Source organism: Chelonia mydas, chromosome 2 (genome assembly GCF_015237465.2).
Source record: "Chelonia mydas isolate rCheMyd1 chromosome 2, rCheMyd1.pri.v2, whole genome shotgun sequence".
Lineage (NCBI taxonomy): Eukaryota > Metazoa > Chordata > Testudines > Cheloniidae > Chelonia > Chelonia mydas.
Genome location: NC_057850.1, coordinates 160,983,433 through 161,011,076, shown reverse-complemented (window position 1 = coordinate 161,011,076; position 27,644 = coordinate 160,983,433). Strand labels below are relative to the sequence as shown.

The 27,644-nt window shown below is 42.4% G+C and overlaps 1 protein-coding gene and 1 pseudogene across 5 annotated transcripts in view; both read right to left on the bottom strand.

Annotated features, from left to right (window-relative positions):
- The window catches only part of GRB10 (growth factor receptor bound protein 10), a 197,843-nt gene that overhangs the window by 114,613 nt on the left and 55,586 nt on the right, over nucleotides 1–27,644 (bottom strand). For 4 of the 5 annotated variants that reach the window (XR_003564824.3, XM_043540444.1, XM_007061333.4 and 1 more), the window contains exon 3: nucleotides 273–366. Coding sequence is in view for 3 of the 5 variants with exons in the window: in XM_043540444.1 (XP_043396379.1) it covers nucleotides 273–366 (94 nt within the window). In the remaining 2 variants the exon portion in view is untranslated. Of the gene's footprint in view, nucleotides 1–272; nucleotides 367–6,343; nucleotides 6,408–27,644 lie in introns of those variants that run through there. The other variant, XM_037889942.2, reaches the window with a different exon arrangement.
- LOC102936894 lies at nucleotides 11,179–11,511 on the bottom strand (annotated as a pseudogene).

Sequence of the window (27,644 nt, the reverse complement as noted above, 5' to 3'; positions counted from 1 at the left end):
GGCGTTTTAGTACTTAAAAAGACATGTTTTGGTGAAAAACTTGGAGCAGCTGCGCAAATGGAGAAACTGTATTAGTAAAGGAGCTCCTCGTCTTCTTCATTCAGAGCTCATAAAACAGTTTGCAAAGAGGAGGATATAAACAATTAAACGTTTTCAACTTTCACATTACCAGGTGCAGGAACAAATGTAGAAGTCACATTTCTTCAGAACATACACTTCAAGGGTTCACTTCCCAGCATCTTAACCAGACCTAATTCCACCCCATTCCTTACCTTGGTGATTTAAAGAGATGCGATTAGATGGTTCTTGGAATCCTGGTTCCACCAGATCTCTCCGAGTGTGAGCTGAAGTCTGATCTACATTATCCTAAAAACACAAACAGCAGAAAATCTGATCAAAATATGGATTTTGTATTCTCCATAATTTAAGATACTAGGAGCTAAGGCAATTTGATTTAAGAGCTGAAGAATGTTTTCTTCATAGTGTTGAGCTATAAAATTCTTAGGAGCTTCACAGCTTTGTCATCTATAATTCCAAGGATGGTTGTTTAGGATTTGTAGTTCCTTAACCAGAACAGTCCAGACAAATAGATTCAGTCGCTACTAGCAAACCCTAAAGGAATAAGAGATTCAATTTAGATATTCATCCAAAAGTCCAGATATTAATCCAGACCTCAATTCTGGCAACCTCACAAGATCAGGCTTGAAAAGCTTTAATGCTTTTGCTGGGTCAAGAAATACCATAACTTCTTGTAAGCCTTCTGTACTTCTGCCTAAAACCAAGCCTAGCAGGGAACAGGAAAAAGGAGGGAATCAAAAAAATAGAATTAACTTTATTTGGTTTACTAAAGTCAGCATTTGAAGGAAAATTAGAATAGATTCATATTTTGCCTCAACCATTTTATCAACGTGTAAACACCTAACATTTCTAGTTTGTTGAAACATTCCAGATTGAGAGTTAATTTACATTCTAGTATTCTAGGGTAAGAATGGTCTATAGTTCATGACAAGAATTTAGACCATGCCTCCTTAGAGGATGTTTCTAACAGCAAAAGGCCACTTCAGTTCTAAAATGAGTGCCAGTTAATATTAGAAGTCTCAGACTTGCTGCTTGAAAGACTTAAGTCAGTATGTATGAAATCTACCAATTCAAAGGTTTCTAGGTATTGACAACTCAAGAAATGCCAACGGCTTCATAGAATGGCTGCAGTTTTACATGTAAAAGTGGAGTTTTAAAATACCACTATCTATCTAGTTGTATAATGTTCCAAACCCTACAAAACGATACAGTACAAGTTAAAATCTTGATATCCACGCCTTCATACTGGCCACATGTACACACCCAGACCTTCCATCTTTTCTGCTTATCTTCACGTGACTCCTCTTGTGTCACTTGTACCACCTTATTTTGAATTCAGACTAGTTCTCTTAGTCTCATCCTAAAACCACAAGAACTTTCCTGCTGACATGAAATCCTATTTACCTGTCTCTTTTCTGCACTTGTTAATCCTTCTATTTTAACACTTCAGTGTAATTAACTAATGTAATGTGTATTGCCTTTAGAACGGTGGTGCTTTCACTGCAATGCATGCAGTTTTCCTTTCTACGTGTATGAAAGGCGAGATCATGGCTATTTCCCCAAAACCTTAGCATAGTGTCTTTGGGAGGCAGGTGAAGCGGGGCTCTGAGGGTAGGGTCAGACAGACAAATTATCTTACATTAATGCAGAAACCCCTGACTCTATCCTGAAAGGAGTTTGAACCAAGAACTCACACCAATGAAGTGAGCTGTAGCTCACGAAAGCTTATGCTCAAATAAATTTGTTAGTCTCTAAGGTGCCACAAGTCGTCCTTTTCTTTTTTCTGAAATTAACTGCAACTCAGCTATTCCAAACCCAGTACTGTATCAGGCTTAAGCTCTAAACATCTCAGACAGAGAATAAAGCAGAATGATCTTCCATACTGTGCAGTGTAATGATGTTCAGAACTCTAGTGTGTGTTCCACCCCACCGAACATCAGACTTCAATTTTCAGCTGGCGGCTAGATGCATGTGTGACACTGCTGCCAACAGGCAAACTCATTACAATCAATATATCACTTTCACGGTATTTATCCATGAAAGGTAGCATGTGAGGTCTCTACTGAAAGCTTATAACTTACCAGTACTCCTAATCATTGTGAGATGTGTACATGGTTAAAATTTAAAGAACATGTAACCGTACCGAAAACTAACTCCAAGACCATAAGCCAGGCATAGTCACCAGGGACCCATAAGTCTTGGTGAAGGCCCATTCAAGGGGGAGGGAGTTGTCACCACTCCCCAGTGAGGTAATGCAAGGCTCAATTGTCTACCCCTTCCCCATCCCAGCACATTCAACGGAAAACCATCAAAGACAGCTGCAAACAATCAAAATCACTTGGAGGTAAAATGGAACATTGTAACAGACAGGAGATCGCACTGCCTGTGAATAAAGACAAAAGATTCATTTTCAGTATATCATAGGGTGGAGAGAGGCACTCTGGATCCATTCACTGAGGAGACATCCTGTTGAGCGGGAGCGTTTCATGAAAAACTGGAGGTTCCTGGGAAGCCAGCCAGTTCTGCAACAGACTGAACTTTGGCGGGGGGAAACCTGCTTTTATTGGATAGGAAAGGTATCTATAAAAGTGTAGGCCCTAATTTGCATTTTACGATTTTGTTTTGTATTGCAACCATTTGTTTCCATCACATGCTCTTGTTTCTAACGGCATCTCTAGTCTATTTTAAATAAACCTTCTTTGTGTTATAAGTACTCATAAGTGCAGTGCCTCAAGGTCAAGCTGGGGTCCATTGCACCTTTGAGGGCAGAGGACCTGGGATTTCTGAGTAGCCAAGTGTCAGGGGCTGGATATCGCAGGGGAACACTTCAAGGGGACTCGGTGACTGGGATGCACCTTTTCTTAACCTACAAGGCAAAGACAGGGCTAGCATAACCCAGTGGAAACTGCATGACTGACCAACAGGCTGATGGTGTTAGGGAGGTAAAACCCAGCTACCACGTGCAAGACTCCCTCTTGCTGGAGACAGGGGATAAAAAGGTGGCTCTCAGTCCTGGGTACTCCCAGAACTGTCCCAGCATGGCAGGAATATAAAATATTGACAGATTAAAAGTCTTCTGAAATAGCAGAGGTCATGTTTCAAGAAGTACAAGGGTGCTAATTCTAGTTCCCATGCAATAATTTAAGTTCAGATGGCATGTCAGTATTGCATGCAGCTGCAGACAGTCTTCCCATCTTGAAGCTCACATGCTTAACTAGTACAGCAGTTGAGAAACCGAACAAGGAAAGGTAGTTACACCAGAAGTCATTTTATTTGCAAGTAGGCCTTAAAGTGTTTTCATTGTGCTACCAAAAACCAAGTAAAATGTTTGCTAGAAAGGAGACAAATACAATACAATGTGGTTACAAAATACAACAGCTGTATACAGAGGGTCTTTTATCTTTGAATCCCTGACAGTACTAAATGGAACAGTTTTACTGTAGAAGATCTAACTTCAAAAAGCTGTGGCCTGGGGTTGCCTGAAAGTCTGTAACTTAGCACGTAAATAAGCTTAAAAATAATTTCCACTGACTTACAGAAAAAAATGCCATCCTCTCTGAGGCAACCTTTGAGTTCTTCAGGAAGGTGCTTATACCACAAGCCTTCCTCATCGACTCCAACTTAAAGATACGGTAAAATTTATCAGAAGTAGAGGTTTCAAACACTGGAGGTGTAGAGTGACTGTCTTTGCAGATGTCCTAGTGTGCTTCAATACTGGGAAATCCTTCCTGTATCTTCCATAAAAACATTTGTTCCACATTTTTCTCATGAAAGCATGCCCTGGGCAAGGATTTCCTTAAGGTATTTAAAGCCAGGGCAATACACAGTAAAGTGACAGACTTTCATAAACCACACCACCTGTTAAAGCAACGCAGGCAGCAGAGAAAAGGTAACTACTATGCTGTTATAAAAAAAACTCATGATAGTTTCACATGACCCTCCAGGATCTATTTATGTAAGTTGATCAAAGACAAACAATGGCATGTTGCCAACTGCAGTAGAAATCAGACTGGACACTGGAACAAGGTTAAAGGTTATATAATTGTTCCGAGTCACCGTACAGCCAATGAAGTTTTACTGTTTTGTGCAACCTACACACTAAGTTTGTCAGCAATGTAGACACCTGCTTTCTTCCATCATTCCTTCCCCCAGCTCAATCCACACTTACAATAAATCATGTTTTCTACCTATTTTTATTCCTCTCCCCTCTACCAAGTAAGTGCTTTCATCCTGAAATTAAAATATGCTCTCTGACTTGACTTATTACAATATCAAACCACAACAGTATTTTTAGAAGCTAGCTTAGGCATCAGCCCCTATAAACTTACTTGCATGAAGTATTTTGTATGTCATACAGCATCTGTGACTCTAAGGTTGATTAATCAAGTGACTAGATCACTGGGTCTACTGGAAGCATATGAAGCAATGTTTATTTTTAATAGTGTCTCCTACAGCAGTTAGCACTTTGTGAAGACAAACAAAACAGATTTAACAGATTAGATTTCAATGCCATTTTGCAAACTTCAGTATTGCATGACACAATGCAGTGTCTGTATCATACTTCAACAAGGCACAGTCAGAGGCAAAGACAGTATTCTCTGTACATTAACAGCCAAAATCTGGGATTAGCTGACAATGCAGAATTATCAGGTACTTCATAGCATTATACCAGTTATCCAACTTTAAAAACTACTAAAATTACTAGCTATTTGGGCTAGCATGGCAACAATTTGTTATCAAAAGAAAAAAATTAAACCAGACATTTCAAACAGAGGATCAGTCAACCTTACTCATTACTAGCTGCGCTGTCTGCATACATTTTTTCTTTAAATCACTTTTTGTGGTTTCAAGTGTTACAGTTCCTATTCCATAATGAGTTAAACTGCAAATAACGATAGATATTAAGAGGCAACAGCTTTATTAAGATAAAGAAAACAAAAAGTTACACTTCCCTCCAGTTTTAATCCATGGATTATATTTTTGCATACTAGTAGTTTCCACGGAATAGCTATCCTGTTGCATAGTAGACTAGGTTATTTTCCCCCCATGCTCCTTTCATAAAGCATTGCTAGTCCCTTGGACTAATCCTATGATCAGATGGATTGGCAGAAAGGAGAAATAATCAATCCAAATAGCTTTGAAACCACTATACCTGCTCCCACACTCACCTTTGATGTAGTCCTATTGCACTACTCTTGTGTGTCAATTAGGTAATAAGCACATTATGTTAGCTTTAAAAGACAAACAAAAATAGGGTCTTCTGAAGACCACTTTGTACTGTTCTTTACTTTCCAGATCAAGGAGCTTCTGCATGCAAGTTGATGATGGACAGTGAACTATGCAACATTTACACTAACAAGAACAATTCATTTCTGCTGGGTGAAGTAGGTAAATAGGAGTAAAAAACCCAACAAAACCCTTCCTCTTTAAGCCATCCCCACCGAATCAGTTTTACAGCTAGATCTGTATGTTAAATGTCACATTTAAGGTGGGTCCAACTAAAGTTTCACATTCTATGCTAACTTGCTCCTATCTGTTCATCTGTAGCTTTTGACCTTCACTGCTATCAAAGAGAGTGACTGTCATATAGACTTGTGGTTAACCAAGTGAAAGTAGATTTTCCTGTTGAATGCTCAGTGAGCTGGTGCTCCAATATCTGAACAATACAAAGTGCTATTGAATCTACTCAAGATTTATCACTATATTTCTATTTGGGGGAGTTCAAGCCAGTTTCCCCACAATGAGGGCTACCATAAGCCGACCCAACCCTAAGCCCAGTCCCAAATCAAAATCACAAGGTTTGGGTCAGTGTTTGATTAACATGTCCCTTCCTAGAAAGGTTTTTAAAGCTATTGGAGAACATGCACAGCTGTTGAGGAGCCCAAGGTCCCTTACCAAGCACCAACTGGCAATCTGTTTAGCACAATATACTCTGGGGCTTACACAACAGCAGATGCCCCAGGCCATGAAAAACCATTTGAGTTCACAGGCAACAAGGATTCCCAAGAGAAGGTAGAACTGCTACTCAAAGACAGGGCTGTGGAGAAGGAAGGGGTCTGCCAAAGCTCAGGTTCACAAAAACATCCAAATATATAGATTCTCATCTAGAGGTTTCAGGTTTCTTTCTTCACAATTCATATTACTTCACTCTTCTCCCTAGGTTCCGTTCTGAGCATAAACCAGGCAAATTTTCTCCATGGCCCAGCTCTTTGCATTTTATGAAAAATGGAATGCCAAGAAAAAACTGAAGGCTTTGCATACATACCCAGCAGATGACCCCCAAGGTGGATTTTAGCTTAATTGTAAGGAGCTCCCCGACTCGCTTAAAAATGCATTGCAAGTCTAACTTTGCAACTCAATATCCTGTGAGTAGTTTTCCTGCCCCTAAACTGTTTTGTCATCTGACTGAGAATCAACCGCAAGGGTGAGCATCCTCTGTCAAATAAGCAAGGTTCAATGCAGAATTTTTACATTCTTGTTCAGAGTTTTGACACCCAAGAACTTTAAAACCCCTTTTTAAAACTGCCAAAAGACAGTCACTGTAATAAAAAAAGATCAAATCACAGGAGACTGAAGTGGTCTGCCTTTACAGTACATACTATAATAACTGTAGGTCAGAACCCTAGAGGCCTGGGTGAAATAAACCAACACTGGATTGTTTAGTTAAGATAGCATTCAAGTGAAGCTCAAAGGATGGAAACCCCTTGACAGAAAACTTCAGTCCAGCAAGAGAGCTGCTTTTTTGGGGTGGAGGGTGGGGGTGTGTTGGACGAGCTCTAATCATAAATCCTCATCTGCAATGGTGGCACCTGGATCCTATATATCCAAATGCCTTGAACAGGAATACCATTCCTATCCCTCCACTCAATAAGCATTTCTTGGTAGAGCATCCTATAGAAAGGTATTGGATTTATACTCTATACGGTTGAAGTGAAAAGACCGATTTTCACCACTGGCAAGAGAAAGAATCAGATTTGCTTTACAGAACATTAAGAAAGTTAAGTGGTTTGTTTTCATCCTGGTACTACGCTGAACTCTGGCTGCTGCAATGAGAGTACTCTTATCCCAGAAGGTACCACCAGGAACAGTAAATCGCTCTCCTTTACAAAAAGTTGTCTTTCAAATCAGTCTCAAGGAAAACTGTTCTAGTCAGAAGTAGATTAGAAAGTTTCTCAAGTATGCAGACCCTTAAATGATCTAGAATTCAGTAAGAGCAGTATGCTACAAGTTGAAATACAGTTTTCCCTCAACTAACCCAGAAGCCAATATACTGCACCAGCTGAAAAATTTTACCCTTGTGCTTTGGAAGCACACATACAGCACGATTATAGAGTCAGCTTTATGGGTTTTTTTTGTTTTTGTTTTGTTTTTTTGCAGTAAGGGCATCCAGCATTGCAATATCCGTAAAACTGAGTAGGATTACTCTAAATGGAACTCCTGTCAGCTAATCTGATCCACAAAAATCCAGCTGTCAAAGAATCAAGATGCCTTACAAGTCTACAAAAACAAGAAAACCACAAAACACCAACATGTTAAATCATAATGGTATTCTACAGTTGTGCTTGGTGGCTGAGGCTACAGAGTGCTATCGTAGACGAGATGCGACACATCAGGGTTACCATCTTCAAATAATTCTGTAAAAAGAGTACAACTGACAGACTTAGAAGTTTTAGAAGCCTCATTCTATATTTAATGAGTCTAAAAACCACAGTGGCTGCCTGGATTGAGAGAGTTTAAAAGCTAAATAAAATTTTGCAATATAAAAAACTGAGTATGTAAGATGCGCCATGAAGATTAGTGTTTGCTAGAACTGACTCCAAGTAGGAGGCATTTATAAAAAGGCAGCGCTATTTATTTTCCGGTGCACCAGCTTTAACTCTGTAAGCTAGGTTCCATTCCATTTCTCACGAAAGGCAGTTGACTGGAGGAAAGTTTCATTATGAAACTCCACGAGTTTTGGTACACGTTTTTCAGTAAGTAGGAAAGTATGTGCTTAAATGGAAGTTTTGTTTCTTGTTTGAGGAGGACCAATAGATCTTAGGAATGCTTGTTCAGACTCTACTTAGTTGCAAGTCAGACACAAAGATAGGCTCCGTCTCTAAGAACCTGCCAGTGAGGTAACTTCCAAAGCTATAAACTATTGCCAATTCCAAGCTATTAAGATTGGCTCTGGAAAAAGGTTACTGAAGAGAACTATTTCTCCCAGACAGAAAAGCTTGACAGCAACAGGTCAACAGAATGGGGAAAATCTGAGCTTTGCTACTACAAGAAACATAACAGGTAAGCCGAGGTAGGTTTCCATAGTATTCTGTTAAAAAGATCCGTCAAACTGGGGGATACTATTTGCAGTTGTCCATTAACATGGACTGAGCGAAATTTGAAGTTTAATAGTATACAATTATTTGCAAGTTAGCTAAAAAAACAATATGCAGAATCACTTAAGTATTACCAACAGTAGTTACCCTCCCCATGTCAAATATTGCATTGGATGATGCCTGTGTAGTGACAGAACACGTACGAGTTTTATTACATGGCTGTTTTTCAAATTTCTCTTTAAATGTAGTGTAGGGAAGTGCTGGGCCTTTGCTTGGAAAGCTTTGATATACAACAGATACAGCAAGTTTTTCCAAACAGTCCTGGCTTGTTTGGTAGTGTCAGACTTTCAGGATTCAATCCAGTTGTATTCCCTTCTGAGAGTTCAAGGGTTGCAGGTATGAACAGTCTCTCTTCTACCCTGGCACATGGGATGCAAATCAGCAACAAAATCAGCCTGCCAAGGCCTATGTACACTGGGGAAGTTTCTTCAAAAGTTCTAACTTTGTTTTAAAAAAAAAAGCTGGCACAAGCAGCTGAGAGCTGATTTAAGAGACGGAGCCTTTTACACAGACTGGTTGGGTTAGACACCTTGGAGCTATTGTGATGCAGAATGGGCTGCTCAATCATCCCTCCACCCTGGCATCACTGCCTATAGTTCTGTAGTAAGACAGCAAGCAGAGGGCAGGTACTAAGAATCTTGGATTTGGTGTACAGATTTTGAAAGCGTTCTTGCAGAAAGCATAAAAGGAGAAGCTCTACAACTGTCTTGGACTGAGTCTAGCTCCGTTCAGGCTAACAATGTAGAAGATCAGCCTTCTTGGCAGGCTCAGTGCTTGACAAGATGACTTTGTGGACAACGGCCCTTCACGTTGCTGGCTTTAACTTAATAGGACTCTCCTGAGGAAAAGACGCTGTATTTACTGTGGGAACCATCAATTCCCATATGAACATTATTCTGGCTAGGAATAAGTTTTTTTGGTATCTAGACTTTAACACCACAATTCTCATAAATGAGCAGAACAATATTCTCTCTCTTCCTGCCTAGGTTTGTGCTTGATTTCAAGCGTCCAAAGCGTTGATAAACAAGGATGACCTTTAAGGGTTGGTAAAAGAGCCACTTGATGTTTGGTGAAGGCTATCGAGTTCATAGACAACAAAAGACGTCTCATATCCCCACTGCAGGAGATCCCCCAGTCTCCATCTTGACCTTTACGAATCTCAGAGGTCTGTTGAGGAACTTTGCATCCAAAGCTTCTCTGTTGCTGCCCCTCCCCACTTCAACTTTTAGATGACAGGCAAAACATAAGCCTCAATATCTCCCAAGCCTGGATATCTCCCACCCAGGAAGTTATCTATAGACTGATTTCCTCAATTACAGCAATTCAGAATAAGCATCCATCCTGTGTCTACCCCCCACCCCTTTCCTGGGAGTTGGGTAAGTGATGAATTTGGTCCAGGAGTGGTTGCCTCACTTGATCAAACATTTGTTCCTAGTTATCTTGACAACTCATCTTTCCATGGAGATAAGGAGCCAGTTAACTGCCAGCAGAGCAATCTGTCCTAAGGCCCATTCTTTACCTCAGGGATGCTTATAATTCAGGCACCGTGTTTGCAGTTCAGTATGGAATGACTGTAAAAAGTCAAAGCTCCTAATACACATGAACATTTTGTATCGACTGAAAGAAATCTTTGTGGGAAAGGGGAACAATAAGAAGTTTAAGATCTCATAAATTTGCTGACCCCAAGCCCCAGAAAAAGTAATTGCATAACTCACTAAAAAAAAAAACACACTAACTTATCTACACTAAACTATGCCAGTTAATCCTTCCTATAAATAGCAGTTGGATACAAACCATTGTACCATCACTCAAACAGAACACTGTACTCAGGCACTTGACAAATGGCTTGGTTCCAAGCTTCTAAACTGAATCACTGAGGCAAATTATGCAAAGAAAAAGTTGTGAGCAAAGAAAGCAATGTATATATACAGATATTTTTAATTAACCCCTTGTAAAACAAACTGCATTCAGTTATTTCATGAGCAGACATAAAAACTTAAGTTTTTATGGTGCAACGCGGTTTTATATATGCTAGAAATTTAGAACTATAAAGTGTTAAAAATTTTCATCAGGTGTTTTCTTCATCTTAGTTTTCAACCCCATTTGGCCTTAAAAGGGTTCAAAGCTGGGTTTGCTCTCCCATCTACCTCATTTCCCATTTCAAATTAGAGCCATTCTGTACAGATTCAGTACGTTAAACTGAAGTTACTGATGCACCAAGTTCTAGGACAATAATTTTAGAACATGCTATGACACTAGCAACCAGAGCAAAATTCAAGATTGTACAGTGGTCTGCAGGAAAGAAAGTGTTCACCTTGTAAAAGAAGAATTGCCTGTGCAGAATCCTACAGTTTTTACTGGAGATTTCAGATCATCCAAACAATATAAACGTTTGCAAAGATGAATGAAAGCCACCATGTACTGTAATGTCTCCATTTCCTTTAATAGAATGGAAGAAGACACTATAACTATAGGACTATTTACTATGATAAAGTCACGCAGCCACCTCAGCAAATGTGCTTTTTACAATGTTTTTCTCAAATTCATTCTCTGTATATTTTTACTGTTTGCATCTGGTCTTGGAAGAAACCAGACCCACGAGCAGGAACTTCACGGCATAGATTATTACATGCTTATGTTGCTGTCTTGTTACCTACAAGCAACTTCTCATGGGGGGGGGGGGGGGTGAGAGGAGCGGTGGGGCAGGAGGGAGGAGGGAGAATGATTCCCCCCCCCCCCCCCAGTAATGTTTATTTTAGACTTTCTTTACATGTTAGTGAAATAAAGTCTCTTGCTGCTGCTAACTCATGTCAGCTATTTCTTCATTTGCATACTGACTTCAAAAACTTCTGGGTTTCTGACGTTGAATCTGGAGCTTGACTCTTAGGATGTGGGAATCCTTCTGTAATGCATTCTGAAGGCCTTCTTCTGAAGAGAATCCAACCCAGCAAAAGCCTTTTTGAAATCCTGTTTATTTATCAAATGGCAACATGCAGTTTCTTACAGTCCCAAACTGAGCAAAATAGTCTCAGAGTTCCTCGCTGTGAGACATGCCCATCCCTCCTTCAAAACACAACCACCCCTAGCTCAAGGGCAGCGCAGGCTGCCCTGCGATACATGTCCCGGTCCACCCACAAGCAATGGCAGGGCAGGGTGGAGCTATGCAATGAAGCCGGCCACCCCGCTGGAGTCCCAGACTGGAGCCAGCTACTGGCGGGCAGGGACTGGTTCCTGCTCCCCTCTGCAGGGCGGACAGGGGATTCCATGGCTGGTCGGGCTCGCTCCTCACACCACCCAGTGACTAGATGTAGGCAGTTCTACCGAGGATTCTGCAGCAGGAAGATTACTTTCACAGATCATAATCATTATTTAGTTACTGTTCTCTGTACCCAAAAATTCTCAGAAGCTCAATAATTTGCATTTAAATGGTAACTGATTACACATAAGTTACAATTTGTTTCAGAAAAACCTTGTGAAACAACTGGAGGCTTTTCAAACTGGCATCCTTGCCTTTAGCAAGTAAATTTTCCAACTGGCAATCATCTCTCAAGTTCATTGAAGTATTTTCTAGAATATGTGGTACAGCATGGCCAGAGGGCAGCAGGAGAGTGTTAGAAGGGAGCCTTATTCTCTGCAGGGGGAAGAAAGTTTGCTATAGATTAATTAAAGCACCTGAAGCCAATGAAAGCACCTGATAAAACCCCCCTGCTTCAAACAGACAAGAGGAGGAACTGAAGCAGAGTGGATTGGTGTTGGAGCAGAGAGCTGTTTGGAGGGAAGCAGAGGAGAGTTTGAAGAAGTGCTGCGGTGAGCTAAGAAGACCAAGACCCTAGGTAATGGGACACCTGGTTTGTGCAGAGGGAGGGCAGGAAGCCCCACAAACTGAAGGACAGGAGAGGGAAGTAGCCCAGGGGAAGGAACCGCTAGTTCAAGTGGTTTGCCGCTATCCCTAGGGCCCCTGGGCTGGGATTCGGAGTAGAGGGTGGGCCCAAGTCCCTCCCTCTCCACTCCCCTCCTCTAGGACACTAGTGGGGCAGTTAATACCCCAGTTCAAGGGCAAGAAACAGTGCCCTGAACACCCTCCCCCCCACAAGAAAACACAAGACCAATCATAGTAGTGCTGGCAGTTTGACGCACGTGGTGTCAACGGTGGGATCTACATGCTGGGGACTTAAACCAGGGTTAGCCAAAACCCTCTCGTCCCTAAGATGGATGACATAGTCAAGGCCTTAATACAAGCCACTGCAGCCCAGCAGGAGGCTACCCAGGTCCAAGCAACCGCCCAACAGGAGGCGACTCAGATGCAGCAGGAGACTAATCGTCTGTTGATGAGTCAGGCTGCCCAGGACCAAGCTGTGCTGCAAGAGCTGGTGAACCAGATGAAGGCCCTTATGGAGCTGAACCACAACTGCGACAGGACCCAGACCATATGAGCCAGCCACTGCCTACAGAAAATGACACAGGAGGATGATGTGGAGGCATTCTCCCTGGCTTTTGAAAGAGCAGCCCTGCGAGAGGCCTGGCCCCAAGATCAGTGGTCTGGTATCCTCGCCCTGTTCCTGTGTGGGGAGGCCCAGAAGGTCTACTACGATATGGCCGAGGAGACTGCAGCAGATTACCCCCAGCTTAAGGCAGAGATCCTGGCCAGATCCAGAGTAACGATGGCGTTGCAAGCCCAGAGGTTCCATGAGTGGCAGTATACAGAGGACAAGACACCCCGATCGCAATTGTTTGACATGATCCACCTGACCCGGAAATGGCGGTGCCCTGAGGCCCTCAGCTCTCAGAAGTCATTCCTTTAAGAAACCTCACATCCAAGGCAATAGCAAAAGAACTACTCCAGGTTTTTTGCCAGAGTGGGCATCCCTAAGGAGATCCTGACAGACCAAGGAACCCCTTTCATGTCAAAATTAAAGAAAGACTTATGTACCCTACTCTGCATCCAGGCCATACGGACCTCAGTCTACCATCCACAAACAGATGGACTGGCCGAGCGGTTTAACCATACCCTTAAAAGTATGATCCGGAAGGAAAAGACTAGGATACCCTTCTACCGTATCTAATGTTTGCTATACGGGAAGTCCCCCAGGCGTCCACTGGTTTCTCTCCCTTTGAACTACTATACGGACGCCACCCACGCAGAATATTAGATATTGCCAAGGAAGATTGGCAAGAACAACCCAACTCAGGAAAGAATGTCACTGAGCACGTGACACAGATGAGAGAGCGAATAACTCGAGTAACTCCTATAGTACGAGAACATTTGGAAAAAAAGCACGAGACACCCAGCGGACATATTACAACCGTCGGGCGAAAGTATGGAGATTTCAGCCGGGGGAACGGGTGATGGTGCTAGTGTCAACAGCAGAAAGCAAACTCCTAGCCAGCTGGCCTGGACCATATGAGATAGTGGAAGCCACTGGGGAGGTAGACTATAAGGTCGGACACTGAAGGCCAGAGCAAATCTACCACATCAACTTACTGAAGCCCTGGCATGACAGAGACGTGCCTGGTGATTCGGGGAGCTCCACCCCAGACAGATGACCCACAGGGGCAGGTGAAGATATCTCCTGAGTTAACTCCAGAACAACAAACAGAGGTCATTGATATGATCCAATGGAACCAGGACGTGTTCTGTACACAGTTGGGCTGTACGACACTGGTCCAACATCATATTGTCACCAGTCCCAGCGTAAGGGTGACGATAAACCGTACCAAATACCGGAAGCTAAAAGGGAAGAAATTAGGACAGAAGTGAAGATGATGCTGGAACTCGGGGTTATTGAAGAATCCCACAGTCAGTGGTCCAGCCCTATCGTCCTAGTCCCCAAGCCTGACGGCACCCTGAGGTTTTGCAACGACTTCCAGAAGTTGAATGAAGTACCCCAATTTGATGCCTATCCGATACCACGCATTGACGAGCTAGTTGATCACTTAGGCAAGGCCCGATACCTAACCACTCTGGATCTGACCAAACAATATTGGCAAATTCCCCTGGCCGAGAATGCCAAGGAAAAGACTGCCTTCTCTACACCCGATGGCCTGTTCCAATACACTGTCCTCCCTTTCAGACTCCATAGGGCCCCTGCAACATTCCAATGACTTATGGACAAATTGCTGCGACCCCATGCCAAGTATGCCGCCGCCTATCTAGACAACATAGTCATCCATAGCCCTGACTGGGAAACGCACCTAGGAAAAGCAGAAGCGGTGCTAGACACCCTGCGGAAGGCCGGCCTCATTGCCAACCGTCTCAAGTGTGTGATAGGACTAGCTGAGGCCAGATACCTCGGGTATGTAGTAGGAAGAGGTTTGGTGAAACCCCAGCGGAACAAAGTGGAAGAAATACAAGGTTGGCCTCGACCAGTCCACAAAAAGCAGGTCAGAGCATTTCTAGGGATAGTAGGATACTATTGGAGATTCATCCCTCATTTCACCACAAGAGCAAGACCATTGATGGATTTGATAAAGGTTCAGGGCCTTTATCAAAGTGGACTGATAGTAAAGTGGACTGATGTGGCAGAAGGAGCATTTGCAGATTTAAGGACAGCCCTTTGCTGCCATCCAGTACTCATAGTCCCAGACTTCAAGAAGGAATTCATCCTACAAACAGATGCCTCGGAGGTAGGGCTAGGAGCTGTCCTTTTGCAGATGGTAGGGGAGGAGGAACACCCGATCTTGTACCTCAGCCGGAAACTCCTCCCCAGGGAACAAAAGTATGCCATCGTTGAAAAGGAATGTCAGGCAGTAAAACGGGCTATGCAGACTCTCTGCTACTACCTACTGGGGTGGCGATTTACCCTTGTGACAGACCATGCCCCACTCCAGTGGATGCACAGAAACAAGGAGAAAAACGCAAGAGTGACTAGGTGGTTCCTATCCCTGCAGCCTTTCCATTTCCGGGTACGCCACAGGGCCGGAAGCCAACACGGCAACGCTGATGGTCTATCACAACAGCACAGCCTCTCGACCCGAGTAGCCCAACCCTATGGAGTTGAGCAGGGGGGCGGGATATGTGATACAGCATGATCAGAGAGCAGCAGGAGAGTGTTAGAAGGGAGACTTATTCCCTGTAGAGGGAAGAAAGTTTGCTATAGTTTAAAGCACCTGAAGCCAGTCACCTGATAACCCCCCCCGCTTCAATCAGACAAGAGGAGGAGCTGAAACAGAGTAGTTTGGTGTTGGAGCAGAGAGCAATTTGGAGGGAAGCAGAGGAGAGTTTGGAGAAGTGCTGTGGTGGGCTAAGAAGACCAAGACCCTAGGTAAAGGGACACCTGGATTGTGCAGAGGGAGGGCAGGAAGCCCCACAAGCTGAAGGGCAGGAGAGGGAAGTAGCCCAGGGGAAGGAACCGCTAGTTCAAGTGGTTTACTGCTATCCCTAGGGCCCCTGGGCTGGGATCCAGAGTAGAGGACGGGCCTGGGTCCCTTCCTTTCTACTCCCCTCCGATAGGACACTAGTGGGGAAGTTAATACTCCAGTTCAAGGGCAAGAAATGGTGCCCTGAACCCCCTCCCCACCAAGAAGAGAAAGCATGAGACCCATCATAGTAATGCCAGCAGTTTGCCACAAATAGTATTCTGCTGTGAACAGCCATGGTCTATTGGACACCTTTGAAACAAGGGTACTGAAATACTTCAGAAAGTACATTTCACCATTTGCGCAGAAGAAACTACAATAGGACTTTGAATATTGTATAAACCCTCCAAACACTAGGCTATGTTAAGATTTCAACAGCTCAAAGGACTCCCACAGTTATCAGTATGTTTTTGGAGAGGACATATTGACAGAGTCTTGCACGCCAGAAGATTACAAAATGTAGTGCTACATTTTAAAAAAAAAGGGGGAGGGGAGGGCGGGGGTGTCTTCAACCAATGACTCAAACTTCAACTGGCGTCCAAAGCCCTGTCAGAAGACTGCCAAGCTTTTCAAGAAATACCAATGACATACACTAAGAAACTTCTATTTCTCGTATAGCACATTTAATTTATTTGGTTGTATTAGCTATCACACTGCAGGAAAGTTTTTGCTGCCAGTACACCACAAACGAACTTTTGTCTAATGAATTTGTACCATGCCTGCTTGTAGGGAAGTCAGGGTTTATTATACTTCATATTCTTGACTTTGAGTTAAGCCTTCTGATAAAGAGATAGGTTTGTGGAGTAAAATTACTGAAAACAGCTCTAGTTGAGATTACAAATCAGAAAGCATGGAGGTCAAAAAGATTAACTGAGGGGTGGACAAAATTGAGAAAAAGAAAAGGGGCAACCCATCCATTGGATGCTACTGTACCAAAAATCTATGTTCTTATTTTAATCTTTGTTGAAATTAAGTGTGGTTCTTTACCTGGGAGTTCATACATAAGATGGATATTCAGATTCCATACTTTTGACCCATTCCTCTCCAACAAGGAAGCACTACGATATGGCCCAAGACGACAGTGGCTATTGAGCTCCTGAGCTGCTAGTAAATCCTCCCACAGATATAAAACTATTACCAGCTAGCAGTAGGTTGTGTATGGGGATATACAAGACTAAGGAAAACAGATGGCAGGAGATGCCCTTTTAGGCACTTACTGCTTTTGGCTATGGACCAAAAATAGGGTAAATACTGTTGGTTACTTTTTTCTGATACAAAGTCAAAGCACATTATTTCAGTTGTATTCAGTTTGAAACCATCTGCCATGTCAATTTCTAAAGTAGTTACAGGTAAAACAATTCCAATGTAAAAAAGAATAGCAATGTTTGATCCAGACTAATATGGATTGCCAGTATTTGCTTGTTGGATAATGCTGGGGGGGGGGGGGAGGGGAAGGAGTGTGAGATGCAAAACTTATGCAAGGCATAGCTGTCTGATAAAGGAAGATGTACTCCCCTTCCCCCCCAACCACTTCTCTTCGTGTGTGTGTGTGTGTGTGTCAAAGTATGCATATACACAGGGCTACTGATGAAAGCAGCTGTCATGCTGACGCGTGCCACCCATAACTATTCTAGTTCAATTTAAGACTGCAAACCAAGGCCCAAGTCTGCAAGGGTAGTTAGGCGCCCAACTCCCATTGATTTCAATAGCAGTTAGGTGCCTAAATACCCTTGAGGATCTGGGCCCAAGGACTCTGCCAGCACTGTGAAGTAAGAGGAGTCATTATATTTAAAAAAAAAAAAAAAAAGACTAGACACCAAATTGTACAAGATTCGTTCAATGTCCCTCTTCATAACTGATTCAGCAATTCCTGACTTTAGCAGACGAAATAAAATGACAAAATACATTGAGTTAAACAGATTTAATATTTTGCTTCAAGAACATTTTGCAATATGAAGTAACCAAATTCTGTTTACATATAGAACCACTACATCCTTCTCTAAGAAGTTTTTTCTATCAAATCTAGACTAAAAAAATCTCATGAGGTCAGAGTTCTAAGAACTGTTTTCATCCAACTTAACTCACTAAATGAATTTGGAACAGCAGGTGGCCCATCCAATTCATGTAGAAGGAACCCAGTTAGTGTGCAATGTTTTACATTGTCAAGTTCTAATTTTAGAACATTCTTTTAGCCAACAGGGAATTTGTTTACACTATCTCAGAACACACGCTAAGGAAGGTTGTACATGCTATTTAGACTATCTCTGGCATCAGATGTCAATATTGATTCTTTTAATTCCTTCTCCAGTTTTCCCCTCTGTTTCTTCAACTGCAGCTCCTATTAGCGGGCCTGTGAGGCTAAACATATTTGGAGGAGTATGCAAAAGGTAATACAATTCAAAATTGCTCATTTTGTGCAAACGTTGACAGTAATCACGGCAGCATAAAAGAAAACTGATTACAAAGTTGTTATCTCTGCTTTTTAGTTTTCATAGCATGATCACCAACTGATCTTTATCTCATTTTGAGTGTCAAAAACAAACTGCTCGGGAATCAAGCTTATGTTGAAGCGCTACCAAGAGACCTCCGGAACAGGGTACTTCCATTATTGTTATGGTCAGACGACAATGGCATTTGAAATCTCTCACATCAAGGAATAATTCAACAACTTTCTATTCTTTCATTTTAGAAGAAAAGTTGCATTCCCCAGCACATTTGATCTAGAGTCCAAATAAATGTCTGATTTTCAGTACTTCAGGAGGAGCACTAATCTTTTCTTCCTTGCTACTTTACAATCTTTGACAAGATTTACAGCTCACTTACTAAACATGTTTTCTTTATTTCAGGCTATTCCATTGTTTGTTTCATATTCTTTCCTTCAGCCTTAGTCATGATGAGTCAAATCCACACTCTTGTTTGATAAATTACTAAAACACTAGATCACCAGCTTGCAGTATTTCCAAAACATTTAAGTTTGCCATTGTGTTCCAACTGTTCATTATGGGCCTGACCTGAAGTCTACTGAACACAAGGAGAATCTTTCCATTGACTTCAATAGACTTTGGATCAGGCCTTAGGGGGTAGGGATAGCTCAGTGGTTTGAACATTGGCCTGCTAAACCCAGGGTTGTGAGTTCAATCTTTGATGGGGCCATTTAGGGATCTGGGGCAAAAATTGGGGATTGGTCCTGCTTTGAGCAGGGGGTTGGACTAGATGACCTCCTGAGGTCCCTTCCAACCCTGATATTCTATGATTCTTACTTTGGGGTTAAAATCTATTCCTGTAAACTACACTCCTTTCTACAAGTAGCTGAATTTTAACAGTCAGACTACCACAAAGGTACTAGTTTAAGAGCATAACAGTTTATTTTTCTTTTAAAAGCAGTCTCCTTATTTGCACTGTCTAAATTTGAAGTTGATTAATTCAGGAGAGCTAGCCTGTATTTTCAAGTTTAAAAAGAAGCTGACTGGAAGCCTCGCATGAGAAGGTTAGGCGGTGATACTGGTGCATTCATCATAAGTTCTCCTTTCCCCCTGCCTCCTTGCCTTAAGTATCCGTTTTAGGGAAAATCCACTGGAGTCTGTCTACTTAATATAGTGATAGCTTCAAGTACATTTTTCTAAAAAAAGGTGCCAGCACCACTTTGTGTTTGAATCCCCCCCCCAAAACTGTGCAGAAGTGTTTAGTGTTCTGGGGTACTTGCCAAAATGACTGTATTTACTGTAGGACTAATATGCATTAATGAAGCATAAATGGACAACTATTTACTTGTGCTAATAACTAAAGCGCTTTATTCGAGCGGGGGCCTCAAGCATGAAGGATTGCCAGATTCCCCCTACTTGCCAAAATTACATTAAAAAAAATTGGAGTCAACATCAAGGGCTACAGACAGCACTCAGTCTCAGGTCATTGTTTAACATGCCATATGTAAAGTACTAATAAACTCGAACTGCTTTCAGTTTATTATTTGTTTTTTCCTTCTAAAGTCTGGCAGTTTTATGAGTTTATGTACAGTTCAAACCAAAATGTAAAGTCAAAATTGTATTACCATAGCCATGGAGTTACGTTAACTCCAAGACAGAAGGCTGAAATGGAAGGGAAAAGAAGCCATAATGTTTTATTAAAATAGGATATCATCAGGATCTAGGCAAGAAAGAACTCAGCAACAGACCATTTGTACCAAAGCTCTGGTCCTCTCCAAGCAAAAGGTTAGCTGAAGTTGCAGTTTGGTAAAAATTAAGAAAAAATTAAGTTTGTACTCCAAGGACAAGGCTAGAGTTTGAAAAACTAACTCTTTGTATTATTCCCCATGCAGCTTCTTTCTGAAAATGGAACAAGCAACTTCTTAAATGCATACATGCAAGACGGCATAATTAACACTGAAGTGGGAATTTCTGGGGTGGTTTCTTTTTTTTGGTTTGTTTTTGGAAAAAACAAACGTTCAGACTTGCAAATAAACATGCAAGGAATGGGAAAGGGATCACTCTACGAATGGTAAACAGATGAAGGCTCTTTTAGCTACGGCTGTTCAGTATGCTATGTGGAAGGGATGAGTTAATCTAATTCTTCCAGCGCAAGCATTGAGATCACAACAGGTATTCTTACTGTGACACTGCACAAGTCAAGCTGTAGGTGCCCACAGTGATAAGGCTATCCTTTTAATTTAGTCCCTCAAGATCAGTACTGCAGTAATAAATGCCCTGCTGCCTTGTTATTGCTAAATACTATACAAACAGGGAAACAAATGGTGCCTACCACAAGATGTTTCATAGCCGTAAAGTCTGGAAGCTTGCACTTACAGCTTCCTGTTATCTGTATAACTGGAAGACTTTAGTCTGCAGAATTGTCTGCATTTAACAAGCAAGTTCACTTAGAATTTAAAACATCTAATCTCATGTAATAAAGAGAAGAGGAAAACACAAATGTTTAGTTTCCTTCCTTTGGCCAAAAGGCATAAGTGATTGGTTTCTAGATAAACTTATACTAATGCTGAGTATGAGCATGCCCTTTGGGAAATGGTATTTCCTATCAATAACCGATTAAAATAATCCTGCTTCATTCCCTTGTTCCTTTCTAAATGGATGTAATAATCCCATTTTAGACCTGCCTTGAACAGCAATATTACTTCAATATTAAACATGGCTTCTGTACTACGCACTCTCTTTTCAAGAGAACGCATCTCCAAAACTATGGGAAGCAGGTCTTCCTTCATAAAAGGCTTGCTCCAACAGCAGGCACATCTGTCAAGGTGTCAGAAGCATACCTTTTTTGTATGAGAATAATTCAGTTAGCAAGACTCATTTGTACTATAATATTTCCAACAGAGCTGTCCAAACAGAAGACTCACTATTCGATAAGAGTTGCATTCTCTTAGATCTCATACTCTAAACAGGTTTGAACTGTGAAACTGTACTGGAATAAGTCCTCCAACTTCTCTTCTCCATTAAGATGGCAGACCACTCATATTGGCAGTCCTCCACTGTAACTATTCAGTAATCAGCTTGTTAAAAGTTTACTAAGCTGGAAAAGATCCTACTCAGAAGATAAACAGATAGGAATACACAGGATTTAGTTAGAGTTTGTTGATCAGGTAATTAATAAGGATAGCATAATAGTCTCAAGTTTCGTGTAACTGACCCCTGGGCAGGAATCAAGCAGTTTCCATCAACGCTGGTGTTCTTAGAACAGGGACTGTCATCTTAAATTGTGAACAGGAACATCAGAATTAAAGAAAAATTCATTCCTTTTATTCCTGTGAAGAGAGTTTGCTCCAAACCTAGGAAAATCCTGAATAAGTTCTAAAATCAGCCCAGGAAATTCTCACAGCAGTTTTCAAACTTAGTGGGATGAAATAGGAAATCTGAGACAAAAACACAAAAACCATTTGCTTAGAATTGTGTCTTGCAAACATGAAAAGCCAAGGAAACAAGATGACAAATGTTTGTGCCAGGGCCATTTCTCAACTCACAAATCATTCTGATTTCATATGGAATCTGACTGTACTTAATCTGGAGCCACAAGAAGTAACAGATTGTTCACTGTAGACCCACTGAAAGGATCAAATGTCAGTCTGCTGGAAAAAGCAATAATCTTGGTAGGTCTGAAAGCGTATGTCAACTCAAATTTAATAGGCTACATCTCAGACACCTTTCCTATAAAATTAGTAAACAAGACTAAACAAGCCTTTCCAGTCTCCTGTTCAGCATTAACCATCCATCAAAAGAGCCACACAGATTTTGTCACCTTCAATTTCTCATGAGATCTGCAACTATGGATTCTTCCTGCTTCGTGACCCAAATCTTTCAGTCTCCTTTGTTGCTGCAAAGGAATGTATGATATGATGGCTAATGGGAAGCTTAGGGACATTTTCTGGATTGCAGACCAGAAAGGTTGAGAAACAGGGATCTAGACAAATCTTCACACTTAAAGTAGTTGTCTGTCGTCCCTTCACTTTGAATAAGTGTTAATATATTGCCAACCAGATGTCAATCTAGATGAAACATACATCTGTTTTATAAGTCTGTTAGTGATACCAATTCTTAATTAGAACTGCTGACAAACTCTTTAAACTAAATGTAGTAAAATCCGAACTGGGTATTCCTTAAATAGCCAGATTACTTCTCACACAACCGATGATTTAGTCAGCTTCATGTAGAGTCACATCTCTCCAGATTTCTTTGAAACAAAACTGTTTACGATAATATGATATTCAGATTAGACCCTTGGACAAAAAGGGTAATTCTTTAGCCACCGCTAAAACAGAAAAAGCACATCACTTAAATTTTAAGTGATTTTAAAATACAAGTTTAAGCACTGGAGGGAAGGTCCAGATCAGGTCTTTCATGAATTGTACTGTAGCTGGGTGAGAAAGATGGATCATCCTTCCACCAGAGGGAGGAAGGCACTAATCGCTGGTAGGTGTACTCATAGCAAACTAATAGAGAGCTCTGAAGTCTCTAGGGTTAGGAGATATAGTCTAGAACTACCAGAATGCTTACAGTATCTGGAGAACGTTGGCGCAGTTGTGCCCAGGCTGAAAAGTGTCTCTATTTGGCTTGGTAGCAGGTTCTAGGAGACTCTTTTTCTACCATGGTTAAGGATCAGCGGAACGGGGGTCAAACCTTCGAGTTCTATTTCTGACATCCCCATCCAAAAACCAGGCCAAGAGTGTGACCCTGGAGTTGGGTACTTGGTCTCTTCCTCCTCCCACCATATCTTGAGTTAGGAGATCCGAGAACTGGCTAATCCTGATTAGTGGACAGGCAGATATAGTTCTGTGAACCAGAAGCATCTGGGCCACTGGGGAGCTAGGAGAATGGATGTTGGCTCTGCCACGACATATCTTCCCTACGGCCTGTGGAAGCAGGAGAAAAGGAGGAAAGGCGAATCTGAGGCCGTTAGTCCAAGATATCAGCAGAACATCGCCTTGGGAATCACAAGCCATGGCTCCCAAGAGTAATATAGAAAGAGCTTTCTGTTCATTTGGGACCCAAAGAGGTCCAATAGCGGAGTACCCCATTGTGTAAATCTCTTTCAGGACTGTGTCATGAGTCTCCCACTCATGGTCTAACGAGAAGCTTCCGCTTACTTTGTCTACCAAGGAATTGTGATTATTGGGAAGGTATTGGATCGTGATGCTGTTCCTGATGCACCAGTTCCAAAGCTTGATGGTTTTGTGACGGAGGGGATGAGATCTCGCTCATCCCTGTTTATACAACCACAGTGGTGATATTGTCCGACATTATCTGAATATGGAGTGAGCGTGTAAGTGGAAGGAAGGCCTTGCACACAAGGCAGACAGCCCTCAGTTCCAGTAAGTTTATATGTAGTCTGGCCTTTCATGGGGTCGAGGTCCCTGGACAATCACACTGTTCACGGTAAGCACCAGGTCTCCATTCTGTCTTTTTTGTGTATTAGGAAATAAGGGAAGTAAAATCCTCTCTCATGGCAATGAAGTGTAACATGCTCTATTGTCCCTTGACGCAAGAGGGATTCCACATCTCACTTAAGGATTACCTTATGAGAGTGGTCTCTGAAGGGGGACTAGGAACAGGGTGTGTGAGGTGGGAAGGAGAGAAATTCTGTGGAGTATCCTGGGTTGATAATCTCCAGAACCCAACTGTCCATAGTGATCTTGTTCCAATTGTGAGCAAAGAGTGTGCAACAGCCCCCACAGGTAACTGGGCTGAGGTGGTTGGGATCAGTGGTGGTACACGTCTCAACCAGTATGTCAAAAGTGATGACTGAGAACGAGCAGAGGTTGTGGCAGTAGCAGGGGCCTAGAAGCACAGCCTTTGAATCGTCTGATGTTTGTGCAGTGGCTCAGCTGTGTGCTGGTAATAAAGTGTATGAGGAGGGGGTGGCCTCTGTCTATAGAGTTGCTTCTGGTGTTTCCTCCTTGGAACACAGAGTTGATCAATTCTTTTAGTGAGTGCACGGACCAGTCCATTTTCTCATTACAGAGATTCGACTGGTCAAAAGGAAGGTCCTGGATGGTGTTGAGACTCCCTAGGAAACCCTGACAATTGCAGCCAGGAATTCCTCCTCATGACTAGACCAGAGGCCACACTTCTGGAAGCCATGTCTGCCGCATCCACTGAGACTTGGAGGGCTACCTTTGCCACTAGCTGCCCCTCATCTGAAAGACTGAAATTGGGCCCTGTCCTCTGTGGGAGGCTTGTCTGAACTCCACAAGCCTGCAATAGGGATTAAAATCTTACTTTGCTCACAGTGCTTGGTAGTGAGTGACGCAAAATTACAGGACTGAGAAGGAGAAGCCCTTCCTCCCCAGGAGGTCCAGTCTCTTAGAACCTTTATGTGCTGGATGGCCCTTTGATAAGGAAACCAGGCCCTTTCAGCTGCCACCTGTACCACCAATGAGTTGGGGGCAGGATGGGAGAACAAGAATGCAGCCCCTTTTGCAGGAACAAAATACCATCTCTCGATCCTTTTTGGTTTGGGGGCACAGAATGCTGTGTCATACTGCTCTAGCAAGTTCTAATATGGCATCATTGATTGTTAAAGCCACCCTACTCAGTCCGTGTGGTTGCAAGATGTCCAGGAGTTGGTGTTGAGGGCCCTGGACTGCCTCTCTAATGGGATCTGTAGGTCACTGGCTACTCTTTGTAACAGCTCCTAGTACTGGCAATCGTCATCCAGTGGAGAAGGGGAAGAAGGAATGACCGTTTCGTCCAGAAATGATGAAGAGGCACCCTTCAGAACCATCAATACCTGTGGATCCTTCTTGTACATCGATGGAACTCAGTGGTGAGAGAAACAGTACAACTAGTGAGAGGGGCCCAGGGACCTGCCATAAGGATCCCACAGATCCCAGTAAGGCTAGAAAAAGGGATTGATTCTTTTGTGTGCCTGCAACCAAATTGGTACCTGCAATCCCTGGAGGATGAGTGCAGGTCATACCCACTGGAATGGCAAGCATAACCTCGACTGTCTATCAGGACTCAATTGCCTCAGCGGAGATACCGGTGCAGCCATCTCTGATTCATCAGGAGTCCAAAAGCTGCCCTGATGATAGTGGCAGTGCCATTTGTACTCCTGCTGGATGGCTGGAGGTGAGATGGCTCCTGGGACAGTGATGTGGGCTCCTCCTGGCTACTCCTCCAGAGTAAGGACATACCTTAGGAAAGCGAGGCCAGAAATAAGTGGAGACTGGATAAGGAAGGAACATTCTCCAGTGTTACATAAAAGTCTTGGTACGCCCTGGTGTCCAAGGGGTTTCCTCAGTTAAGTCTAATGGATCTGGTACCTCAGCACAGCCAGATGGTCTTTAGATGGAGGATACTGTACTGAAGATGGATCCAGACCACCACTCAGACTGAACCAGTGAGGATCTATCCTTATACTTCAGAATCAAGGTGACCAACGGAACCAGTGGATTTTTTTTTTTAAAATGTATCTTGCCCTCGGATCCAGGGGTCTTCATCGGAGCTGGTTCCTTAGGTTCATGTCGTCTCATCCAACCTGGACCAGCATGGGGAGGAAACGTGCAGATCCTCAATGGGGATCTGTCCTTGCGCTCATGAGAGTGTCCTCCACTCTAATGGAGAGCCCTGGAAGAAGAATCCTTGGACTTACATGTTGATGGCTCCACTCCAAGGCACGTGCTTGGAGGGGCACTGCTAGGCCAACATACAGGGGAGTCTCCCTGACCCAGATCAGAGAAGAGCCTCATAGCCTTCTCCCTCAGGTGCTTCTATAGGCAAAGCTCCCAGTCCTCTCTGGGTGAAAAGGAACTCGAGAGACAGACACTGACTTGGCAGAGATATGCGCCTCACCCAGACAGTACAGGCATGTTTGTCACTGATGGAGAAGAATCAAGGCAAGAGATGCAATTCCTGAATCCAGGGACTCCGGGCATAGCCCCAGAGCCGGGAGAGGGGTTCCACAACTGGGAAGAAAAGGTAGAGTAGAGTATTTCTTTTAACTACTAACTATTAATCTAAGAATATAATTGTTTACAAATGGTTTTTATACAGGTCATACAACAAAGTGAAGGAGGACATGATTCCAACTCAGGCCATGCCGCCCTAAGAAGGAACTGGAAAGGTGTTGATCTGCACTGCCTCTTATAACTTCAGTTGGGAGCACAAGGAGAGCTACCTGCACATGTAAGCCAGTGTATATCGCTCGGACGAACTTCTGGACCTTGGTGCATGTGTACCCACATGTGGAATACACATAGTCACTATCACTCAAAGATGAAAATCTGCTTATCGATGCCACATTTGAGAAAGCAGATGACTTTTCCTACACTGCCAGGCATGCTATTTCAACATTGTTGTTTTTTTATAATATATGTAGAAGACAGATGCAATTCAAATCCTCTGTTGTGTTTTCCATTCAGTGAGGCTCAAGCATAGTAAAGCACCCTTGTGCACTCTGGTTGCCACATTATCTTTTCGTAGCGTGAAATGCTGAACTACATCCCAAGTTCTGAACAAGATTTTAGCTTACATATTTAAGCCCGCAGAACATTTGGAAATCCAGCAGTATTTATTCAAATCTAAATTAAAAAAAAAAATAGGAGGAGTCTGGAGAATAGTTTGCCATAGCGTTTATATGACAACAGTTAATTACACTACCTACAAACAGCACAAATTTCAGCTGATAGACATAGGTCATGAGTGCCAAACATACATGCCTTCTTCTACAGCTCTGTGTACTTTGTAGTAAATCAGGCCAAAGTTCTAGAGCAACGCCTCCTGGTTTGACGCTTTGTTACAGTACACTAGAAAGTTGGTGGCAATTTTAAACAATTTTTCAGAGGGCGTTTTTATTTACTATAGAAAGTCAAACTTTTGTTTACTTTCATAACAAATTTGATCTCAGTCTCACCACGTTTTTCATGTGCCAAAATTAACAGTTCATTGGGACACTCTCACCCCTCAGAAACCAAACCTAGTCAATCCACAAATAAAATAAGTAAATCTAGGACAACAGCAGTAATTTTGGTATGACCCTTATAACCAAGAACGAGTGGATAACTCGCACTGCATTCTGAGAGATCTATGGCCAAATTCTCCACTAGCTTAAGACAATGCAGCTTGGCAGGCTTCAGTGGAGATGCATCCATTTATACCAGTGGTGAATTCTCTTCCTCCACTCCCTTCCTCCCCCCAGTTTAATGACTAGAGAGAGACCAGGGTAGATCTGCTTTAAATCTTGATTAAAATCAGTGACATAAATTACTTTGATTTAAATCAAGATTTAAAGCAGAAGTCAGGAAACACATTTAAATCAAAAGAAAAAAATTTGGAGAATGTAGGGAAAGTAAGGAAGAATGATCAACATTTTTCCAAGCATTTGTATTCCATT